Source organism: Pogona vitticeps, chromosome 2 (assembly GCF_051106095.1).
Source record: "Pogona vitticeps strain Pit_001003342236 chromosome 2, PviZW2.1, whole genome shotgun sequence".
Lineage (NCBI taxonomy): Eukaryota > Metazoa > Chordata > Lepidosauria > Squamata > Agamidae > Pogona > Pogona vitticeps.
Window position 1 is genome coordinate 56,641,546 of NC_135784.1, and position 22,311 is coordinate 56,663,856.

At 40.5% G+C, this 22,311-nt stretch overlaps 1 protein-coding gene across 2 annotated transcripts; it reads left to right on the forward strand.

The window, feature by feature from the left end:
* Positions 1–868: 868 nt before the first annotated feature.
* On the forward strand, positions 869–19,600 carry TATDN2 (TatD DNase domain containing 2). Of its 2 annotated transcripts, none has more exons than XM_020791409.3 (7): positions 869–993; positions 1,662–2,053; positions 3,011–4,513; positions 9,382–10,275; positions 11,378–11,505; positions 16,595–16,778; positions 18,282–19,600. In XM_020791409.3, exons 2-7 carry the CDS (start codon positions 1,676–1,678, stop codon positions 18,420–18,422), a joined length of 3,228 nt encoding a protein of 1,075 aa, XP_020647068.3. In that variant the 5' UTR covers positions 869–993; positions 1,662–1,675; the 3' UTR covers positions 18,423–19,600. The 2 variants fall into 2 exon arrangements, with proteins under 2 accessions (XP_020647068.3, XP_020647067.3); XM_020791408.3 differs by lacking the exon at positions 869–993 and adding an exon at positions 1,165–1,433.
* Positions 19,601–22,311: the final 2,711 nt, after the last annotated feature.

Consider the following 22,311-nt stretch of genomic DNA (forward strand, 5'->3'; position numbering starts at 1 on the left):
ATGATGGTGAAAGAGGAGAGTGCAAAAAAGGGCCTGAAACTCAACATCAAAAAAGCTAAGATCATGGCCACTGGTCCCATCACCTCCTGGCAAATAGAAGGGGAAGATATGGAGGCAGTGAGAGATTTTACTTTCTTGGGCTCCATGATCACTGCAGATGGAGACAGCAGCCACGAAATTAAAAGATGCCTGCTTCTTGGGAGGAAAGCGATGACAAACCTAGACAGCATCTTAAAAAGCAGAGACATCACCTTGCCAACGAAAGTCCGCATAGTCAAAGCTATGGTTTTTCCTGTCATGAGGTATGGAAGTGAGAGCTGGACCATAAAGAAAGCAGACCACCGAAGAATTGATGCCTTTGAATTGTGGTGCTGGAGGAGGATCTTGAGAATCCCCTGGACTGCAAGGAGAACAAACCTATCAATTCTAAAGGAACTCAAAACTGAGTGCTCACTGGAAGGACAGATCCTGAACCTGAGGCTCCAGTACTTTGGCCATCTCATGAGAAGAGAAGACTCCTTGGAAAAGACTTTGATGTTGGGAAAGTGTGAAGGCAAGAGGAGAAGGGGACGACAGAGGATGAGATGGCTGGACAGTGTCTGCGAAGCAACCAACATGAATTTGACCCAACTCCGGGAGGCAGTGGAAGACAGGAGGGCCTGGTGTGCCCTGGTCCATGGGGTCACGAAGAGTCAGACACGACTAAACCCCGAGACTTTCTTAGGGAAACCAACTGCTGCCCAGTGATGGCCAACCCTACAAGCTCCCCCTCCTACAGGGCGCTCGACAGGAACGGCACAAACAGGGCCGGCCACTTCCTCTCCTTCTCTTTTCGCTTCAGTCACGTGGCCCCCCCACCTGCCCATCCGACGCCCGCTCTCGCGGCGCTTTCACACCCCGCCCCTTTCCCCGCTTCCTCGACACAGGGTGTGATTAGCCCCCTTCCGCCCCCCCTCCCCCAAGCCTGGACTAGGAGAGAGCGCGCGCGTGCCAGTGAGTAACCAACGGCCGTAAAGGGGGCACAGGACCAGCTGCCCGCGGTCGCGCGCTGCACAAGGGGCGCGCGGGTCGAGTCTCCCGAGGGGGGGGCGGGGAATGCTAAAAGGGTCCTTGTCCGCGAGGGCTTCACGGCCCCCCGTGCCTGTTGGTGCTCAGGCATGGAGAAGGTCGCCCATTGTTGTTCCCATGGGAACGCCTTCGTTCCTTCCGGCCCGCCCCCCTCCCCCGGCTTCCTTTTCCAGCCATTAGGCGGTCTCTGTTGGGATTGGCATCCGCGAAGTTTCCCTTCCTGTCCGCCCTCTTCCTTTTCCACCCAAAGCAGGCTGGGAACTCTGGCCTTTTGCGCCCTGGCCTTCTTCCTGGGAGGCGGTTTTGGGGGGGGAGAGAAGGGAGGAGGTGTTCCCGAGCAGCGATTGGTGGCATGGGTTGATCAGGTAGAGACGCTCCCTTTTGATTTTGAACTCGCCTCCCCTGGAAGCTGGCTTCTGTTTACAATGTTGTGGGAGACTGTGTGCAAAAGAAAAGGGCTTGGCTGTAAATTCTGTAATCTTCCTTGCATGATATTATTGGACGCAAAGACTTGAATGTTTGCACAGTATATGCTTTTATTTTCTGAATTTTTTTGAAAAAATAACCCCTGCTTTCTCTTTTCTAATGCCCAGACAATCCAGCCTCAATGCAGCCAAACAGGAGACGCAAATTAGATTGGGACAGTTCTTCCATTAGCTTGCCTACCAAATACTGCAAGCTCACAGAAGACGGGCCACCACACCCTTCTCCTAACATTAGCTTTAGTGGCAAGAAGACCGCTGCTTTCAGAAAGAGACAGACTTTGTACCTGCCAGAATCTTCTTATAAAGAGTTTCCCAGAGCTTCCTTTACTGCAGAGGATTCATCCTCTGATGAGTTTGATTTAGATGATGAAGCCAGCAGCATTGTTAAAGAGATCCCAGACCATTCGCTGTCGAGCCAAACCCTGCCTGTAAAGCATTTGGACTGTGACATGTCTCAAAAAAATGTGATACCTGAATCTCAAGAGTGCTTGAAACATAAGGTAATGTAGATAACGACAAAAATGTGCAAAGAATAGTTACTGACTAAAACATTAAAAATGCATGTATGTTTTGGACTGTATATGTTCAATTACCTTTTTGTTATAGAGAATCATAACATTTCGCTTTGGAAGGTTTTACTGTAATGTGGTTTAAAAATTGTATACATAATTTTGTCTTAAGGGGGGAAAATAAGATGTGTGTAATCCATTTAGCCATTGTGCAATTTTAAAAAATCATTTAAAAAAATCATTTAAAAAATCATAAATTCCGTTTCTGAGAAAAAAGTGTATTTCACTTCAAAATAGAATTGCTTTTCCTCCGTGTATTTTGGAAAGCAGAGGAAAAACCCATGATCTGTAATATTAGCAGCAAATTTAAAAAAAACATGATCACTGGAATCTACATTGTTTCGTGTACTTGTTTAATATGTATTAGATAATTCAGGAGTGGTTATTTAATTTCCAGAAACAAACAAGATTCCCCCATCCAATTGGCTTTCTTCAAATTAATATAAGAGTTTGTAAGCTGGTCAAGTAACTGCCCTTTTGCTAAAACAGTGAGTGAAATGTAAGCCAGAATTCCAGAAAAACTTGGCTTTTCATTCATGAGTTGCATACTATGGCATGCATCCCTTTCTGGATTCCTCCTGGCAATAGGAGCACATAATCCCACACTTTTTTACCAGAAAATATTGTAAGGTTTCAGATTCTGGTGGGTTTACCCACTCCTTCTGGCAGAAAAAAACTAACTGGGAATGAAAGGGCTTTGTGCAGTAGCACACAGATGGTGAATTGTAAACTGTGCTTTTCTGGAATTCTGGTTTATCGTTCTGGTTTATCGTTGCTAACAAAGTCACCCATTGCTAACTAATCTATCATGTGGAGATAATAGAAATTCATATTTCTATGAATTTTATGCCAGTTGTGTGTGTAACTTACATTTTTCTTACTGTTTAGAATAAGCAAGATGATTGCAGTGATGAAGGTCCAAGCCATACACCAAACATTGAACAAAAAATTACGTCAAAAGAAGCAGAGGCCTACCATGGTAGGAGGAGAGTAAAGAGCCAAGATTATTATCAAGGATCTCGAGAAATATGCCGCAAAGCTCTGCTTGGTATATTGGGGGGAGCACTACGAACTAAGCGAGAGGGAGCACCTCCAAATGGAATTCGTGTGGAAAGAAAGGAGACATCAGACTCTCCTGGCAACCTGAAACATTTCTCAGAAGCATCAAAACCAGGAGAACAGGAAAGTGGGAAAGATCCACACTGTCCAAAAAGTATAGCAAAAGATCAAATTAATATTTCTATTAGCCAGAGTAGAGGAAATTCTGGCTCAGATGGTAGTTCAAGGCATGTGTCTGTAATTTCAAGGTCGCAAAAAGAACTGCAGTGTGACTCCAGGTTTAAAAAAACTGATCCTAAAGAAGAAAATATCACTAAGAGCAGTGCAAAAGAGCCTTCTAAGTCAAGTGGCAGCTTAAGACTTATCCCAGCAATACCAAGATTTGAGGACGAGGATGAAGCAGAATGTCAACTGGAGTCCAACTTACAGAAAGCTGCTCTAGAAAAAGAACTTAATGCATCAATGCACAGTGGGAAAGCGCCTTCGAGATCAAGTGGCAACTCAGGATGTATTTCTAAATTACCAAGAGTTGAGGATGAACCAGAACTTCAACAGAAGTCCAGTTTTCAGAAAACGGCTGTAAAAAAAGAACATAATATCTCTAAGCACAATGGAAGAGAGGCTTTCAGAACAGGGTGTAGTTTGAGACATATCCCTAAATTATCAAGTTATGAAAATGATTCAGAATTTCAGTTGAAGTCAACTTTTCAAAAAGCTCCTCTAAGTAATAACTCTAGGCACAGTGGAAAAGAGGGTTCTGAAGCAGGTGGTAGTTCAAAACGCATAATTGACTTACCAGAATGTGAAGATGAACCAGTACTTCAGCAGGAGCAAACCAGCCCCCAAATAACAGCAAAAGAGGGCATCAGTACAACTTGTGAACATAGTAAAAAGAGATATTTTAGAGAACCATGTAGCTCAGATAGTAGTGTAAAAAATATGTGGAAGCTTTCACAGACTGAAGGTAAACAAAAGCCTGAGAAAGAGTGCAGCAAACAGCAAAGTAAAACTCCTGAAAAAAATATTAACGTTAGTCTGAGTGAAAAGAAATCATGGAGGATAGAAAAGCACTTGAGATGTGTGTCAGAAGTTCCAAAAGACAACGGTGAAGAGCACCAGCAAGACCACAGGAGAGAGAAAACTATTGCAAAGGGAACTAGTAACTGCACAAAGCAGAAGAATGTGTCAAGAGAAAAATGTGCCTCCCACAGTCCATTTGGTTCACAGAGTGATGCAAACAATGACTTTGTGAATTTCCAGAGGACTGTTATTGTTGCAACTTCTCCAACACTTGTGTTTGTGGATGAACATGATCCAGACATCGATCAGAAGGTAGGGTATTGGGCTGGGAACAAGTGCTGATACATTGAAACTACTGTAACTAATTTTTTTTTTCGATTTCATCCCAATGTGGAGCAAGCAGTTAAATATTTCTGGTGTGTGACATCAAATCATATCTGAGTTATGGTGACCCTGTCAAAGATTCTGTCATTAACCTGTTCACATCTTCCAAATTTTTGAGTCAATTTGTTTTACACTTGGCCTTCTTTTCCTAGCATTATTGTCTTTTCCAGTGAGTCTTCTGTTCTCATGATACCTTCACAATATAATCATTTCAATGAAGTCTTTCTAGATTCTAGTCAAGCATGTTTGATCTAGAACTGATTTGTTTGTCCTTTTTGCAGCAGGTGATAAATGGGAATATTTCCTCCAGCATCACATTTCATTTTTTTTCCTGTCTGCTTTCTTCATTAACTTCTTTCACATCCATACATAGTGGTGAGAGATACCACAGTATAGGTGATCCTGGCCTTTGTTTCCATCCTTACTCTTAAGGATTTCCTAGTTCATTCTTTCTGCAAAGGACCTTGGCTGAAAAAAATATATAGACCTACAAATACAATAAGAATAATAGGATCTATATATAACCTTCTGTAAAGGCATCCAAATGTGTAAAACATAAAGACATATGAAATTGTCTTCTACATGCTATGTATTCATATGTTGATACATTGAACGACAGAAAGTGGGCATATATGTTTCTAATATAAGCCTTTTTGCCACAGCAAGGGCACAGAGATGCTCTCTTCTTTTTTGCAGCCAAGGAATTTGGCAAATAATTTAAAAGCATACTGTATAAATATCAGCAGAAGTCAGAAAATGATCCAGTACAGAATTAATTCAAGTAATAAAAAGAACATATGACAGGACAAACCCATAGCTACTTATTTTATTTAGGAGCACAAGTCAGGTGTTCCAAACACAAAATACAACGGGAAAGGGCAATTTAGTCTTACTGGTGTCAAGAGGAAATAATGCAGATAAAGTATGAATACTCTGTACCTTGGATCTTGAAAGTGAATAAAGAATTGTGATCCATTTTAGAAACTCAGAAGGAAAATAAAATTCAGCAAGTGTATGAATTTCCAATGTATTGTATTGAAGGCTTTTTCAGCATCAAGTAAAAATACAAATATAGTCTGTTAGCTGGCTGAAAGTGTGGAAGAAATGAAACTAAGACAAACTAGAAACACTTTTGGTTATGCATTCTAACATAAATTTCAGCGTGTATAAATAGGGTCAGGCTATTATTTAGTTAGTTTGTTTTTATACTGCTTCCATTAGTGCCAAGGCACTACTCTTCGCTTTTGTTGTTGTTGTTTAGTTGTTCAGTCGTGTCTGACTCTTCGTGATCCCATGGACCAGAGCATGCCAGGCCCTCCTGTCTTTCACTGCCTCCCAGATTTGGGTCAAATTCATGCTGGTAGCTTCGATGACACTGTCCAACTATCTCATCCTCTGTTGCCCCCTTCTCCTCTTGCCTTCAAACTTTCCCAACATCAAGGTCTTTTCCAAGGAGTTTTCTCTTCTCATGAGATGGCCAAAGTATTGGAGCCTCAGCTTCAGGATCTGTCCTTCCAGTGAGAACTCAGGGTCGATTTCCTTCAAAATGGATAGGTTTGTTCTCTTTGCAGTCCAGGGGACTCTCAAGAGTCTCCTCTAGCACCACAGTTCAAAAGCATCAATTCTTTGGTCTTCAGCCTTTATGGTCCAGCTCTCACTTCCATACATCACTACTGGAAAATCATAGCTTTGACTATGCGGCCCTTTGTTGTCAAGGTGATGTCTCTGCTTTTTAAGATGTTGTCTAGGTTTGTCAAGGCTTTCCTCCCAAGCAGCAGGCATCTTTTAAATTCATGGCTGCTGTCCCCATCTGCAGTGATCATGGGGCCCAAGAAAGTAAACTCTGTTACTGCCTCCATGTCCTCCCCTTCTGTTTGCCAGGAGGTGATGGGGCCAGTGGCCATGATCTTGCCATAGTTTGCTGTGGTCCACATAGTCAAAGGCTTTTATGTAATCAATGAAGCAGAAGTAGATGTTTTTCTGGAACTCTCTAACTTTCTTCATAATCCAGCGCAGGTTAGCAATTTGGTCTCTGATTCCTCTGCCCCTTCGAAATCCAGCTTCTATTTCTGGGAGTTCTCAGTCCACATACTGCTGAAGCCTGTCTTGGAGGATTTTCAGCATAACCTTGCTAGCATGTGAAATGAGTGCAACTGTACGGTAGTTGGAGCATTCTTTGGCACTGCCCTTCTTTGGGATTGGGATGTAGACTGATCTTTTCCAATCCTCTGGCCACTGCTGAGTTTTCCAAACTTGCTGGCATATTGAGTGTAGCACCTTAACAGCATCATCTTTTAAGATTTTAAGTAGTTCAATTGGAATGCCATCACCTCCACTGGCCTTTTTGTTAGCCATGCTTTGTAAGGCCCACTTGACTTCAGTCTTCAGGATGTATGGCTCAAGGTCTGCAACCACACTATCCAGGTTGATTGGGACATCCAGATCTTTCTGGTATAATTCCTCTGTGTATTCTTGCCACCTCTTCTTGATGTCTTCTGCTTCTGTGAGGTCCCTTCCATTTTTGTCCTTTATCATGTCCATCTTTGCACAAAATGTTCCTTTAATATCTCCAATTTTCTTGAACAGATCTCTGGTTTTTCTCTTTCTATTTTCTCTGCAAAAACGCTGCGCTTTACAATAGATAAAACTTCAGACAGATATAAGAATAAAACACTTAAGATACTAAGAACAAGTTAGCAAATACGGTGGTGCCTCACTTAACGATTGCCTCGTTTAGCGATGTTTTTGCTTAACGATGGGTTTTTTAAAGAATTCTATGCATCATTTAACGATGTTTCCTATGGGCAATTTTCGCTTAGCGATTTCGGGACAATGCTTCACATAGCGAATGGATTTTTAGGTCCCCTGTTTCACTTAACGATGTTTGTTTTTTCAATTTTAAAAGTGTCTTAAAATGTTCAAAAACATTTTAAATGCTTGGAATCATTAGTGCACCTTCTAAAACGTGTGCAAACTTAATTTGGCTTTGATCTGACTTTTCGTTAATTTTTGGTGAATTTCTTTCTCCCCCATAGGAAAGCATTGAAACCAACTTTTGACAGCTGTCAAAAGTTGGGCTCAATGCATTTCAGTGGGGGAGGAAAAAATTCACAAAAAATCAACGAAGACTCAGAACAAAGCCAACCTAGGTTTGCACACGATTTAGAAGGTGCCCTAACGAACCCAAGCATTTAAAACAGTTGCTGACTTTTCGTTAATTTTATGTGAATTTTTTTTCTCCCCCTTTGGAAACAATGGAGCCCAACTTTTGACAGCTGCATTGTTTCCTATGGGGGAGAAAAAAATTCACAATAAATTAACGAAGACTCAGAAACTGTTTTAAATGCTTGGGTTCGTTAGAGCACCTTGCAAAACCTGTGCCAACTTAGTTTGGCTTCGTTCTGAGTCTTCGTTAATGTTTTGTGAATTTTTTTCTCCCCCATAGGAAAGCATGGAGCTGTCAAATTTTGACAGCTGTCAAAAGTTGGTGGGGGGAAAAATCAGCAAAAATTAACGAAAAGTCAGATCAAAGCCAAATTAAGTTTGCCCCCATTTTAGAAAGTGCACTAAGCATTTAAAACAGTTTTTGAACCTTTTAAGACACACTTAAATTTGCAAAAATGGACATCGCAAAACCATTGAAATGCACTGAATAGGCTTCAATGCATTCCAATGGAGGAAACATTGTATCGCTTAACGATGTTTCCTATGGTTTTTTTCGCTTAAGGATGGCAATCCATGCCTATTGGAACGGATTAACCAGTTTTCAGTGCATCTCTATGGGAAAACGCGTTTCGCTTAACGATGTTTCCCATAGTGATGTTTTTTTGGAACCAATTAACATCATTAAGCGAGGCACCACTGTAACAATAAAAATATAAGAACAGATGGTGCCAACAAAAAATGCACAGAACAAAAGTGGGTGAAAAATGGACAGTTAGCTAGGGCTGGTGTGGAAAACCTCTCTGAAGAGCCATGTCTTCAATAGCCGCTTGAACATCTACAAGGAGGAAGCCAGGTGAAAGTCCTCTGAAGCTGGTTCCACAAATGTGGAGCCATGTGGAGGCTAGCTTAAAGCTATAAGATGAAACTTATCCAAGAAAAGGTATTAAAATAGTATTCAATTTGTGTATAACCCTTGGTAAAGGGGCAATATGTCTTTATAATTTAGTAGTGATGCAAAACTGCATTTCTTATTATTTTTAAGATACCATACCGGTTTTACTCTGGTGACTAAAGCATTGCACAACAATCACGTGCAGTGAAGTATTACTTATTAATATGTATGTTTTCACTGGCCCACATATTAGTTGGGTCTTTCATAGTGGGACAAGCAATTTATCAGAATGAGGTGATGGTTATCACAGTAAGTAACATACTACAAACTACGCATCTTCTAGCTACTTGTTGAATGCCGTTTTGCATTTTTAAAAGATGGCAAGAAGCCTGTTGATGGTTTTCGTAAATTTTGTGTGACTTGCTGCTTGTAATTGTGGTTAACTGGCTAGGTGCTGAGGCACGTCTCAGTTGTGGGCTGGGTCTTATACCCAGTTTTCCAGCTGAAATGAATCCCAGACCTGATCAGCTACGTGCAGTTAGCTGTGGCAAATTACCCAAATCTTAAACAAATCTTTCTCATTTGTGCCCTTGCTGTGTTCCCCTTTGCTTTGTTCTATGTGTACGCATGTTAATATAGACACATAATAAATTACACTATGGTGATAATGCTAGCTAATCATGTTGACTTGAATGATGTTGCATTTCTACTTATACCTTGTTTACATTTTGACCCGCAGTTTATGGAACCTGAAAGAGAGTCATCAGTTGGAAGTGATTGGTCTGATATGGAGGATGTGGAACCAGTAAATGCTTTCTCACAAGAGGATTCCATCCCAAACCAGAGCACTACAGAGACAATGGAGAATTCAGTATTGTCAACAGAGTTTGTGATGTATCCTCCACATTTGTATAGTTCTGGGATGAGTGATTATGCAAAGTATTGGATAAGCACTCCCAAGCCAGTAAAGTCTCCTCCATTTTCAAGCCCCTCTAACGATACTTCAAATGCCAGTCACCTTTGTGATATTTCAGGTCTTTCAACTGGTACTCCATCGAACACATCAAAGGATAAATCATTTTCAGAAGAAAGTATGTGTGGTAAAGGCAGAAGGCACTCACATGGTTCCCCTTGGCTTTGTGAGAAAAAAAACCAGCGAAGGAGTATAGAAGAAACCTCTTGTGTTCCTATATTCTCCAGATCGAAGAATTCAGACTCTTCTGTTGATAACTATGTAAACTGGGATTTGCCTAGTGACTTGCCTAAATATTTAGAAGAAGGGTTTATTGATACTCACTGTCATCTGGACATGTTATATTCAAAGATGGCTTTCAGAGGCACATTTTCAAAATTTAGAGAAACTTATGATAGCACCTTTCCCAAAGAATTTCAAGGCTGTATCGCTGACTTTTGTGACCCTCGGACCTTGAACAACTATTTATGGGAAGATTTGTTAAAAGAAGACATGATTTGGGGGGCATTCGGTTGTCATCCACATTTTGCCCGTTACTACACAGACCTTCATGAAAAAAATATTTTGCAGGCAATGAGGCATCCCAGAGCTATTGCCTTTGGAGAAATGGGGCTTGACTACTCCTATAAATGTAGTACTGAAGTCCCAAAGCAGCATAAGGTAAAGGGCTCTGCTTCTAGGTTGTGGGACTTGTCTTGTTGCCCCATGGGCATTCTCTGTGTAACTGGAATAGATGCTGTCATTTGTAAAGTTGTGCAATAATAAGGCCCCAGTTGGGGTGAGTGACTCTTTTTCTGGGAAAATAACTTGGTGGACCACTCTCAGTATCTTGTGACCCACAGTAAGAATTGGGGGTTGTTAAATAATTTTTGGAACACTGTTTTTTGTTTTTTTAAAGGAAAAGTTATGTGCAATGCTATCATAGAACATTGGAGGTGATATGTAACTAACATTGTTTAAGGTAAGGCCTAGTCCTGTGCTTTTGCAGTTTGAATAACTCATAACAATAAGCTAGCAAAGTTTTATTTATATGTCTTAACAAGTAAGACAGTTGTAAACAACACAGGATATATACATACATCATGTGGCTTATGTAGGAGAATGGCAGTGTGTAATGTGTTATCAGTGAACTGGATGCAAATAGCTTACCAACAGTGGTGTTCAGTGAAGTGACCAGAATAAGAAGACTTCTGGCTGAAATCCAGCAGGATGAACTGTGGTGTGCAATGCCAATGATATGTTCAGCTGCAGCAGAGTTTTTGGAATTTGAAGTTTTCAGATTCTACCTGAAGGGAAAGTATTCTGACAACAGCAATTTTCAGATATTAAAGACTTCCTCTCCATTCCCCATGACCTGCAGTGATTCCTCCATAATGAAGAGGATCTTGAAAGAGCCTCTGGGCCTTTTGTGGAATGATTTGGAAAATTTTAATTTCCAAAAAACAATAATGCCTGGTAACATCAGCCTTACATGGTTTAAATGACAGTGTTGTCAGCCAATATCTGGACATTCTCTGTGAATCTTCAGTAGGAAACTTCAAAAACCTGTAGATACAGACCTGTTAATTATATCTTTTTATCCATGATTTAAAAATCCAGATTATTTTCACTTAAGGGTTTCTTAAATCTGTCAGAATGGGCTGTGTGTCGACAAAAGTTGTAGGGATAACTGGACGATGCTAGAGCATTTCGCCAATATCTTACCTTCTGTTCTCAGGGCAATTCTAATGGCATTTGAAGATGTGCTGCTTTCTTACTTCAGGTATTTGAAAGGCAACTGAATCTAGCTGTTTCCTTAAGGAAGCCATTGGTAATACACTGCAGAGATGCTGATGATGATCTGTTGGACATCATGAAAAAATGCGTACCAAAAGACTACAAAATACACAGGTGACTTTTAAATATTTTAAATGCTATCATTTTTTCATTTTTTAAACGAATTGCTGAAATCCAGAAATCTTAAAATTTAGTATGACTCTGATTGTATTATTTCCAAAAGCACTCTTCCTTCAAATTTTAGCTTCATATTTTTCTTTATATTTCTGGTCATCCTTATGGGAATGAAGTGCAGGAGAGATTTCACTAAATACAATGAGAAGTGTTAGTGAGGATTTCACTTCAGATGGTCTTGTATTGCACAGCTGTTGTGCCCTCTCTTTGGGATCTGTGACCTTGTTGCTTTTTGTTAGTTACATCACCTGTCTCCTTGTGTATCTGGTCTCCAACAAACACCAAATTATTAACTAAAATCCAAATTCTTCCTCTAAATGAATCATGTAACTATGTAACATTTCATATTTGCTGGCATTATATAATTTATTATAGTTAATAACTTTCCACTAAGGAGCTGGAAATAATATACAGTGGTGCCCCGCATAGCGACGTTAATCCGTTCCGGATTAATCGTTGCTACGCAGAAACATCGCTAAACGGAATGGGAAAAGCCATAGGAACGCATTAAACTTCGTTTAATGCGTTTCTATGGCTCCCAAACTCACCATTCAGCGAAGTTCCTCCATAGCGCCGCCATTTTCGCGCCCTCGGTAAGCGAGGGCACGGCGCGAAACCACTTGCGGTGGCCATTTTGGAACCGCCGATCAGCTGTTTAAAAAAACATCACAGTGCAAAGATCACTAAGTGAAACGCTTACCGATCATCGCAATGCAATGTTTTGCCTATTCAGAACATCGCAATGCGATTGCATTAGCGATCTAAAAAAATAGATCGCCATGCGGATTCATCGTTAAATGGTGCGCTCGTTAAGCGAGGCACCACTGTATATATATACAGTGGTGCCTCGCATAGCGAGGTTAATCCGTTCCGGATTAACCTTCGCAATGCTGAAGCATCGCTGAACGGGGCAGCGATTTCCATTGGAATGCATTAAACATCGTTTAATGCGTTCCAAATAGGCCAGATACTCACCGTTCAGCGAAGCTTCAGGATGGCCGGCAGCCATTTTCGCGCCCTCGCCTCGCTTAACGAGGGCGCGAAAACGCTGCGCGCGGCCATTTTGGGCCATTTCCCGGCTTCCGGCGGCCATTTTGGCCGCCAAACAGCTGATCGGCGGGGGTCGTTTTGCGAAGATCGGTAAGCAAAACGCTTACCGGTCTTCGCAAAGCGAATTTTTCCCTGTGGGAACAACGTTGTGCGATCGCATTAGCGATCCGAAAAAACGGATCGCTATGCGATTTAATCGTTATACGGTGCGCTCGTTAAGCGAGGCACCACTGTATAGTTCTTCCTCTCACTGCCACCAATTTTATCTACATCAAACCCTGTGGAGTAACTTACACTGGTAGAGATAGTAATGGGCTAAGGTTACTCAGTGACCTTCATGGCACAGTGGGGTTTTGAATATGAGCAGAATAGCCCCAGTGGATCATTTGCACAATGGGCTGAATTTATTTGCTGCTAAGTTAAAATCCTTGGTTCTCTGAAATGAGACAACCACAGATTACAAGTCATCATATAGCCTGTACAGAATGCAGAAGGATGGAAGCAGGGTTTTTTTTTTCCTAACAACTGGTCCTGAACTTGGTGTAATGGTCTCACATGCAGGGAAAAAAACACCAGCTTGTGTTAGGGAGTGAAGATGCGTGGACTTGCTTGGCCACAAGACCTAACTCCTGCACAGCCCTTGCACTAAAAATTGCAAATCAATGAACTTGACTTGAGGTGATACTTGTTCCTATGAGACAAATTGTTTCTCTCATTAAGAGCAAAAAGCAGATGGTTGTCTCATTTCAGAGAACCAAGGATTTTAACTTAGCAGCAAATAAATTCAGCCCATTGTGGAAATGATAGAAGTTCTCAGAACTAGGGAGTGGTAACTTTGTATTACCATTTTCGGCTGTAGTCTGCCAGTCTATTGCAAGGGGATAGAGACAAGGTAGCTGACATGCCCTTCATTGGCTAAGGTCTCTTCTCAGCTAAATCAGTTGAGAAATGTGATTCAGGCTGTAAGCTGACTGATATGGTCTTCAGGCTATAAGCTGACTGATATGGCCAAAGACATAGGAGTTTTACCTTTCAACACCAACAGACTAGCAAGATCAGATACCATTTTGTTATATGCTATCAAATAGTATCTGACATACAGTGACCCTAATGGGGTTTGCAAGCTATGTGAGATATTTAATCAGAGCATGCCTCCCATATCAATGCCAGGATCACTGTCTTTGGTACCAGGCTTTCACAATATCTTCAGGTCTAGAGCTCCATTGCTACTGATCAGTGGGTCCTACTATAGTGTAGTGAGGCACTCAAACAGAATTCTGTTTGAACATGTATTCTGTTCAACACTATCATCTGAGCCTTTTCTACAAGAAATCAGTACTCACCAAAGACCCCTTTGGAACTGCCCATTAGCATCACAGTTGATTGTCCACCATGTTGTAGCCATTATATCGTCAACCACGCTGCAGGCATTTCCTTGAGCTTTGTGAACTTTTAGGACTAATGGCATCTATGGTCTCTGCCTTCCAATTTGCAAGGCTTCACAAAATAGTTACAAACAATTATAGCTTTTGCAGCTTTACAGTCTTGCCTTCAACTCCAAATGAATCCAGGATATGGTTCCATCAAAGGTTTCATTCAATGGTGGACCAAACCCACAAACTTTTCCAAGGCATGTCTTTCTACTTGAGCCTTGTCTGGCTGTGACAACCAGTGAATTCAACAACAGTTGGGTAGGCTAACATGTTCAGTAACATGTCCAAAGCAAATGGATGACTAGGGCAGCAAAACATGTCAACTTTCTGGAACTTTTGGGGTGTTCAGAGTTCGTAAATCTATTTGACCAGTACTCATCTTGATTGTACAGTGGTGCCTCGTTAGACAGTTACCCCGCATGACAGTTTTTTCGCTAGACATTGACTTTTTGTGATCGCTATAGCGATTCGCAAAACTGATTCCTATGGGGGAATTTCGCTGGACAATGTTTGGTCCCTGCTTCGCAAACCGATTTTCGCTAGACAACTATTTTGACAGCTCCTTCCGCGCTCGCAAAACAGGTGTTTTCTGGACCTAAGCTTCGCAAGACAGCAATTTAAACAGCTGATTAGTGGTTCGCAAAACGGTTTTCCTATGGCCGATCTTCGCTAGACAACGACGATTCTTCCCCATTGGAACACATTAAACAGGTTTCAATGCATTCCAGTGGGGAAATGATTTTCTCTAGACAATGATTTCGCTAAACAACGATTTCAGGGGAAGGGATTATCATCTAGCGAGGCACCACTGTAATTCGTATTGCCACTTACAATTCCATCATGGCATAATACATGAATGAACAGGGCAGCAGCAGGTCCAAGCAACTAGTGAGCCTCCCGCTTTCTCCTTGGCCCTGGTGTATCTGCTCCAAAATATACCTTATTGTGGTGCATATTCTAGGAGAGATTAATCACTTTGCTGACTTGTTAAAAGGAGAATACAGAAACATCCACAAGTGGGAATGGCACCCTTTTCTTCTCCGGAGAGTGTTCCACATATGGACTTTACCACAGGTCAAAGTGTGTGCTCTAATTGGAAGTTTTCACCGTACTACAGCAGTCCAGGCACAGGTCAGGACTCTGGGAAGTGCACTGCTTTAGCTATGGAACAAGAAGAGGCTCTACATGTTTCTACTCTTCGGTCCTCACCAAGGTTATTTCAGTGTTTTGTCAGGAGCAGCCATGCTGCATCCTGAGAGACCTGTGATGGCTGTGCCAGCTTTGGTTCCCTGTTTTATCTGTACAAATAAGAACTTTTGTTCAGGCAGTCCTCTTGGTCCTCCTTTCTATATTCTAGACATTAAAAAACAAGCTGTTTCTGCTCAGAAATTTGCCAACTGGGTCATGAAACCAGCTGGCTTAGAAACCTCTGCCTAACCTAAAGCCCGTTCCTTCAGGGCTATAGCTATCTCTACAACCTTTCTGTGAGTGGCCTGCTTGAATGATTTGTGTAGAATTGTGGCCTGGTCTCAGCATTCCACCTTACTACCATCTAAACAAAAGACTGTTGTCTTCACTTTGCTCTAGGATGTGAAGGTGCCTACTCTCCTAATTCCTTGTCTGTGTTTGGAGGCAAGCCAGAGTATCTTCACCCATTACTGTGAATGCAGAAATACCACAAAGAAAAAAAAGTTTCTTTTTTGTAACATTTGTTCTTTGAGTGGTTATCAATGACTTTCCACCCCTTCTTGAACCTTAGTGTTACTTGAGATTTAGAATTAGAGCAGAAATAGCTTGTTTTTTAATGTCTAGAATATAGAAAGGAGGACCAAGAAGACTGCCTGAACAAAAGTGTTATTTGTACAGATAAAACAGGGAACCCCCTCTTCTCTTTTTTGGCACCTGCCGGTAAACAACCTACTTACTGTCACGGTGTCATCCAAATGTGTAGAACTGGTGCTGCAGATGTTTCTGTAGGGCTGTGTGCTGATGTTTGTGCTAGCCAGGAGTGGGATACCACCAAAACATTTTCATCTAGGAGGTTCTGAAGGGTGGCTTCAAGCATGCACAGACTCACTAGTGTGGATGCAGAGATGACCACTCAAAGAGCCAATGTTACAAAAAAGTGATCCATCTATATCCTCTTCAGAAGGCCATGGTACTTATTTTGAGCAAATTTATAGATACTTAGGCGATTGCCTTTCTAAACATTCCAGTTTAAATTTCCTGCTAATTCTAAATCTCAAGTACTGTAGTTTCTATGGATGGAAAAGAGCAGATACGGATTAAATAGTTTCCAATGCATTCCTATGGGAAATGCAGATTCAACATAAGAACTTTTCAACTTGAGAACCACCTTCCAATACGGATTAAGTTCTTAAATAGAGACCCCACTGTAACACTAAGGCTTAATTTGAAGGAAGAGCTTGGTGTCCATAATTACTTGTGTATATTTTTAGAACATCTGCTTTGTTTCTCTCCAGCTAATTTTGCTGGCTGATAGTCTTAATTGCAGAATTACCTTTGTTTCCTCTTTCTCTTCTTAGGCATTGCTTTACTGGCAGTTACAGTGTCATAGAACCATTGTTGGACTACTTTCCAAATCTTACTGTTGGATTCACAGCATTATTGACATACCCATCAGCTAATGAAGCTAGAGAGTCGGTTCGAAAAATTCCATTAAACAGAATAGTAGTGGAAACAGATGCACCTTATTTCCTTCCTAGGCAGGTGAGATGTTTGCTGTTTTTTTTAAAAGGAAAAATTCTTAATCCTATCTGATTAATACTGCATGAATATATTTCATTAGTTTGGGTGGTACTAATGAAGGAAATAATAACATGCATAAAGGTTTATCTACTGCTACATCTTTTCAGAAATAAATTAAGTCGTAGCCCAGCCCCTGTTGTTGGAACATGGTCTCTTTTTTGTGCCAGAAAAGTTGATAAACAGTGTATATAAGGCATATTAGAGGGATTTTTTGTTCTCACATAGATGCCAAAGTAAACAACAGTTCTTCAAGCTGGAAAAAAGAGTGCAACACATTTTAGAAATAGTAGTAGATTAAGTGGGGACAGGTAAGATTACTGTGGTGGGTTCATATAGACTAGGGAACAGCAGGATTTTGTTCCAGAGCCCTTTTGGTTTGCAAAGAAATAAGAGAAAGAGATGGAATTGCTGATTGCTATGAAGGCATCTTAGTTGCACAGTGGTTGACTGAAAGTGGAAATCTCTTACCAGTGAAGAACTATGGATTTGCATCCCTCTCCTAACCCATCTCACCTGAGAAGAATATGAAAGAGGGTTGTATGAGAGACTGATCTTGTCCCCTTGCAATGTCTTAGCAGCAGTAAGAATTGTGGGGTTTTTTGCTTGAAATATTTCTCCTCAAGGGAACCGCAGGCACCTTACAATATTAAAACAAATGATGTAAAAAAAGTATTTAAAAAAAAAGCTGTGTTTTTAAGGACTCCCTCTTAACTAGCAAGTTACTGAGAAAAAGTCTGCCTGAGGATGTGGCTCCTCAAAATTATCCACAAGACATCCAGCATAAGATATGATCATTCTAAACTCCACTTAGTTCTAGCCTGCAGAATAATAATAATATCCTGTAGCTAATGTAAAGCGTGCTGCTTATATTCCGCTCCATAGCGCTTGAAGTGCTCTCTGGGTAGCTTACAATATAATTATGCAGGCTACACATTGCCACCCCCTAGAAGGTGGGTACTCAGTTGATCAACTTTGGAATGAAGGAAGGCTGAGTCATCCTTGAGCTAGCTACTGGAATCTACTGGGATCAAACTCAGGTCGAGCAGAGTCTTGATTGCAATTCTACATAGCCACTGTGACACAAAGCTAATGCATAGTGCAGTGCTGCACTTAATAGACTTCAGAGTCACTTAATAGACTTAGAAGCAAAGTAGGAAGATCAAAGAATAATTAAGTAAAATGGGACTACTTGGATACAGGGCAAATTTTCTGTGACTAGAGAAATTTAATCAGTGAAGTACCTCTTTCCCTACAATTTATTCCCCACCACAAATACAAAAGAAGTCTAGCAAATGGAGATAACACTATTGAAGTAGTTCATTAATAGCCAACTATTTTAACATTTTAATTTGTTTTTAATTTTGCCTATATTTCATATACATCTATAATTTTAAGTTGTATAAGTCTCTGATATGAATAAAGAAAAGAAGACTAATGTACATTTTTCTTTTCCTTTTTCCCCAGGTACCCAAAAATGTATGCCAGTATTCACACCCGGGAGTAGCACTGCACACAGTGAAAGAGATTGCCCGCCTCAAGGAGGTGCCATTATCTACCATGTTAGGCATTCTAAGACAAAACACAAACAAAATATATAACTTGTAGAAAAATACAAGGTAGTATGGGAAAATGCTGAGGCAAAAATACTTGCGTAAAGTGATTCTGATCTTTTGAAACTCATGTAATTATAGATTTGGGGCTTGTACGTTAGTGTTGACCAGCCTGTTATTGGGACTTCTGGGAGCAAGGAAAATACTAGCAAACGCTTAAGTGGGACAAAGATATTTAAACATTCATACCTTTTCCTGACCCTTTCCAGTTATTTGTTGCCTGCGATATAAGGTGCCTTAGTGTTGATTTTATTTCTAAGAGTGGCTTGCCTTTTTAATTATTAATTATTGGGTGCAAACTGGTTAACTTTTTATTTTTGTTCAATTTAGGTGAGTTTTAATATCTTCAATTTCTTTTTTAATTCGGGAAAATGATTCAATGTTTCTATAATAGTATCATTTGGACTTTAAGATTCATTTGTAAATAAATGTATTTTTATATTAATATTTATGTTGGTTATATTATTGGGTTATATTATTGAGGCAAGAAATTAAAATTTTGTAATCTCTGATAACAACAACAAAATTATGTTGTGCTTCATCTTTCTTCTGCCTTTAGTTTAGCTATGTGATTTCATGTTATTTTGTCTTCCAGATACTCATGATGTGGGATATTTCCCAATATATGTGAAAATAGCTTTTTATGAAGCTCTGTATTTTAGGACTACATACCCCAAAATTCCCCAGGTAAAACAGTCTGTGGCCATATTGCTTGGGGAATTCTGGAAGCTGCAGACCAAAACCACAAATATGCACACTTCTAGCAGAAATAACAATAAAACCACTGCTACCTAACTCCAAGTCATAGCCAACTGCCATGTTTGTAATCTTAAAATGCTATCAAAGCAAAAGTATTCAGAGGTGACCAACCTGTTGCCTTTAGTGCCAAATAAACAGTTGCAAAGCAGGGAAGAAAATTCTTTTCTTGCTTTATAAATATGTCTTTGATTCCACATATATCTTCTAACAACTAATAACCTATTTTTTTAATAGTGGCTTTCTTTCTCAATGCCAGCTTGGTCTGTCCATTTACAGAGAATATGTGTTATGTTCCTCACTTCTCTGTTGTTTATTTATCATGCATTTATTTCTCTGCTGTTTTAAAAATATGTCATAGTTAGTGCAACATTAGTAAAATCCCTGCATTTTCAATAAAAACATTACCCAGCAGCACCCAGTTGAATTCCTAATACAATCACTGTTATCCAGACTGCTACTATCCCTCCCTGTATTTGTTTTATTTTATTATTTTTTTAAGTGCTGTAGGTTTTATGACAAAGTCTCCAAAATGTTTCTTAGTATACCTTTTAACAGAATCATTAATTAGGTATTAAACAGAATAAAGCAAGGTTTTATTCAAAGTGTGAAACTTATTTTTAAGGTGAAGCTGCTTTTTTCCATCCTAGTATCTCTGTTTTCATCTTCATCCTGTTACTTGGCTTTCTGAAAGGTTAATAGAAAAGTAGTTTTAAACAATTGTATTTCTATATCTAACATCAGAGATTCAAAAGTTTTTAAAAAAACAAACCAAATCCCTTAATTTTTCCAGAATCCCTACCTGGTAAGGCCACATCTGAACCTAGAAGCGCCATGTAGGTATCATGGCTAATAACTACTGAAAGACAAATTCATTGAGAATGGAAAGAGTGGAAAAAATAACCATTGCTACCCCTTACCATAGCAAGTTTAAAACATTAATTATTAATTTAATATAGACAGAGGTGAATTCAAGCCCCATTAAAGAAACCGAATGGGAATAAAATGAAATAAATTTTCCATTTTCTTTGTAGAGAAAATATTCCAAACAGTTGCCTTTTCCTGTCCTGCTCCCAATTCGATAACTTTTTTTGAGGGGCGATATTGCCAGAACTGTACACAGTGTTCTGGATGTGGTTGCATATTAGACTTCAAAATATAATTGCAAAAAGAAAAAATTACTGTGACAAGAAACAGATTTTTGCAAGTTACCAAATCTCATAAGGGAGAACCAGTGTGGTATAGTGGATAGAGTGACAGACTAGGGCACAGGAGACCTGGATCCAAAATACTGCTTGGCCAAACAAACCCTCCGGTGAGGGGCATTGGTAGAACACTCCTTAAACATCTCACATACCTTGAAATCCTTCTTAGGATTGCCCGGAGGTAGAAGCGACTTCATGGCACATAGCCATGGAACAAGTCTGCAAAAGAAAGGCTTACATGTTACTTACTTGTGTTGACTGAGATGGTAAGGTTATAAGTCCCAAGTATTCAAAGTGATCCAATTATGATAAGAGTTTGAAAAAGCATGAGGTTTACAACTGAAGAACATTATTCACTTTATTATTTGTTTAGTCATTTAATGTTTACTCCAACTTTTCCCTGTAAAGAGCCTCAAAACAGCTTACAAATTATTTAACAAAAATATTAAAACAACAAACATAGAAATCACATTATTAGAGAACAAACATATGAATTGTTAAAAGGTATTAAACCGAATCCCTTGCAGATGATTTAAAATACACATTTTAAAACATTTTTTTAAAAAACTCGCCCCCTAATATCCTTTCCTCAGAAGCAGTTTACCTATTAAAAGCCTGCCTAAAAAGAAAGATCTTTCCTTGCCACCAGAAGTACAGCAGAGAGGGGCCTAGCCTAGTCTCCCATGGGAGGGAGCTCTACAGCCTACAGCTCTATAGCCACAAAAAAGGCCCTCTCCCAGGTCAGCACCAGGCATGCTTGTGAGAGCCGAGGGAGCAAGAGAGAGCCCTCCCCTGAAGAACATAACCCAGAAAAGCTGATACAAATAGTTCTCTCAAATAGCCTGCGCCCAAGTTGTTAGGGCTTTATAGGGTAAAAGCAGCACTTAGAATTGTCCCAGAAATGGACTGGTAGCCAGTGAAGTTGTTGTAACAAAGAGTTTGTTACAACCAGCTTTGTTATACCGTATTTGCCGGTCTATAAGGCGACTGGGAGTATAAGACGACCCCCCAACATTCCCACTCAGAATGTAGAGTTTGTTATATACTTGCTGTATAATACTACCCCCTCTTCCGCATGCGTGATTCTGCTTTGGCTGCATCATGAGGAGAGTTCCTTTTGCCCCTTTTGGTTCCTTTTCGGAGGCGGCAGCCATTTTGGAGAGGCAGCAGCCATTTTGGAGAGGCAGCAGCCATGTGGTCACATCTCAAAATGGCTGCTGCCTCTCTGCTGTTCCGACAGTCAGCTGTTCGGCGCTAGAGTCAGGCTGTTCCCAGGCTAGGAGCGGAGGTCTACTGGGTCTTACTATCAGGTAAGTGACTTCGCTGGGAAAGAGGGAGGGTTTGCTAGACATGCACCCAGTATACAAGACGACCCCCCCCGACTTGGAGGCATGTTTTTCAGGGTCAAAAAGTCATCTTGTACTCCGGCAAATATGGTAACCAGCTCCAGTAGGAGTCTAGGTAGCTTGTAGCATCCTGAAACTTCTGCCATTTCTGAACCGTTTCCAAAGGCAGCTTCACATACAGCATGTTACAGAAATCACTGGATCAGAGCATATCTCTAAAGTAATGGTTGTAGATGACATGCTAGGTTTAATTGTGCAACCACATCCGAGGCGGCTGCCAAATTCTGGCCATCCAGGTTCAGGGTTGAATCCAAGAGTACTCCCTAGCTGCAAACCTGAATATTCATGTGGAGGTTAGCACCATCCAGCACAAGCTGGATCCTGTTTCCTGATCTACCTTTCAATTGACCAGAAGCACCTCAGTCTTATCTGGATGAAGCTTTAATTTGTTCTGGGTACTGGTTTAGGTTCAAAATGGCTTCCCTGGGATAAGATGGAAAGGAGGAATAGAGTTGAATATCATCCACATATTGATGACACGGAACCCCAAAACTCTAGACAATCTATTCCAGGGTCA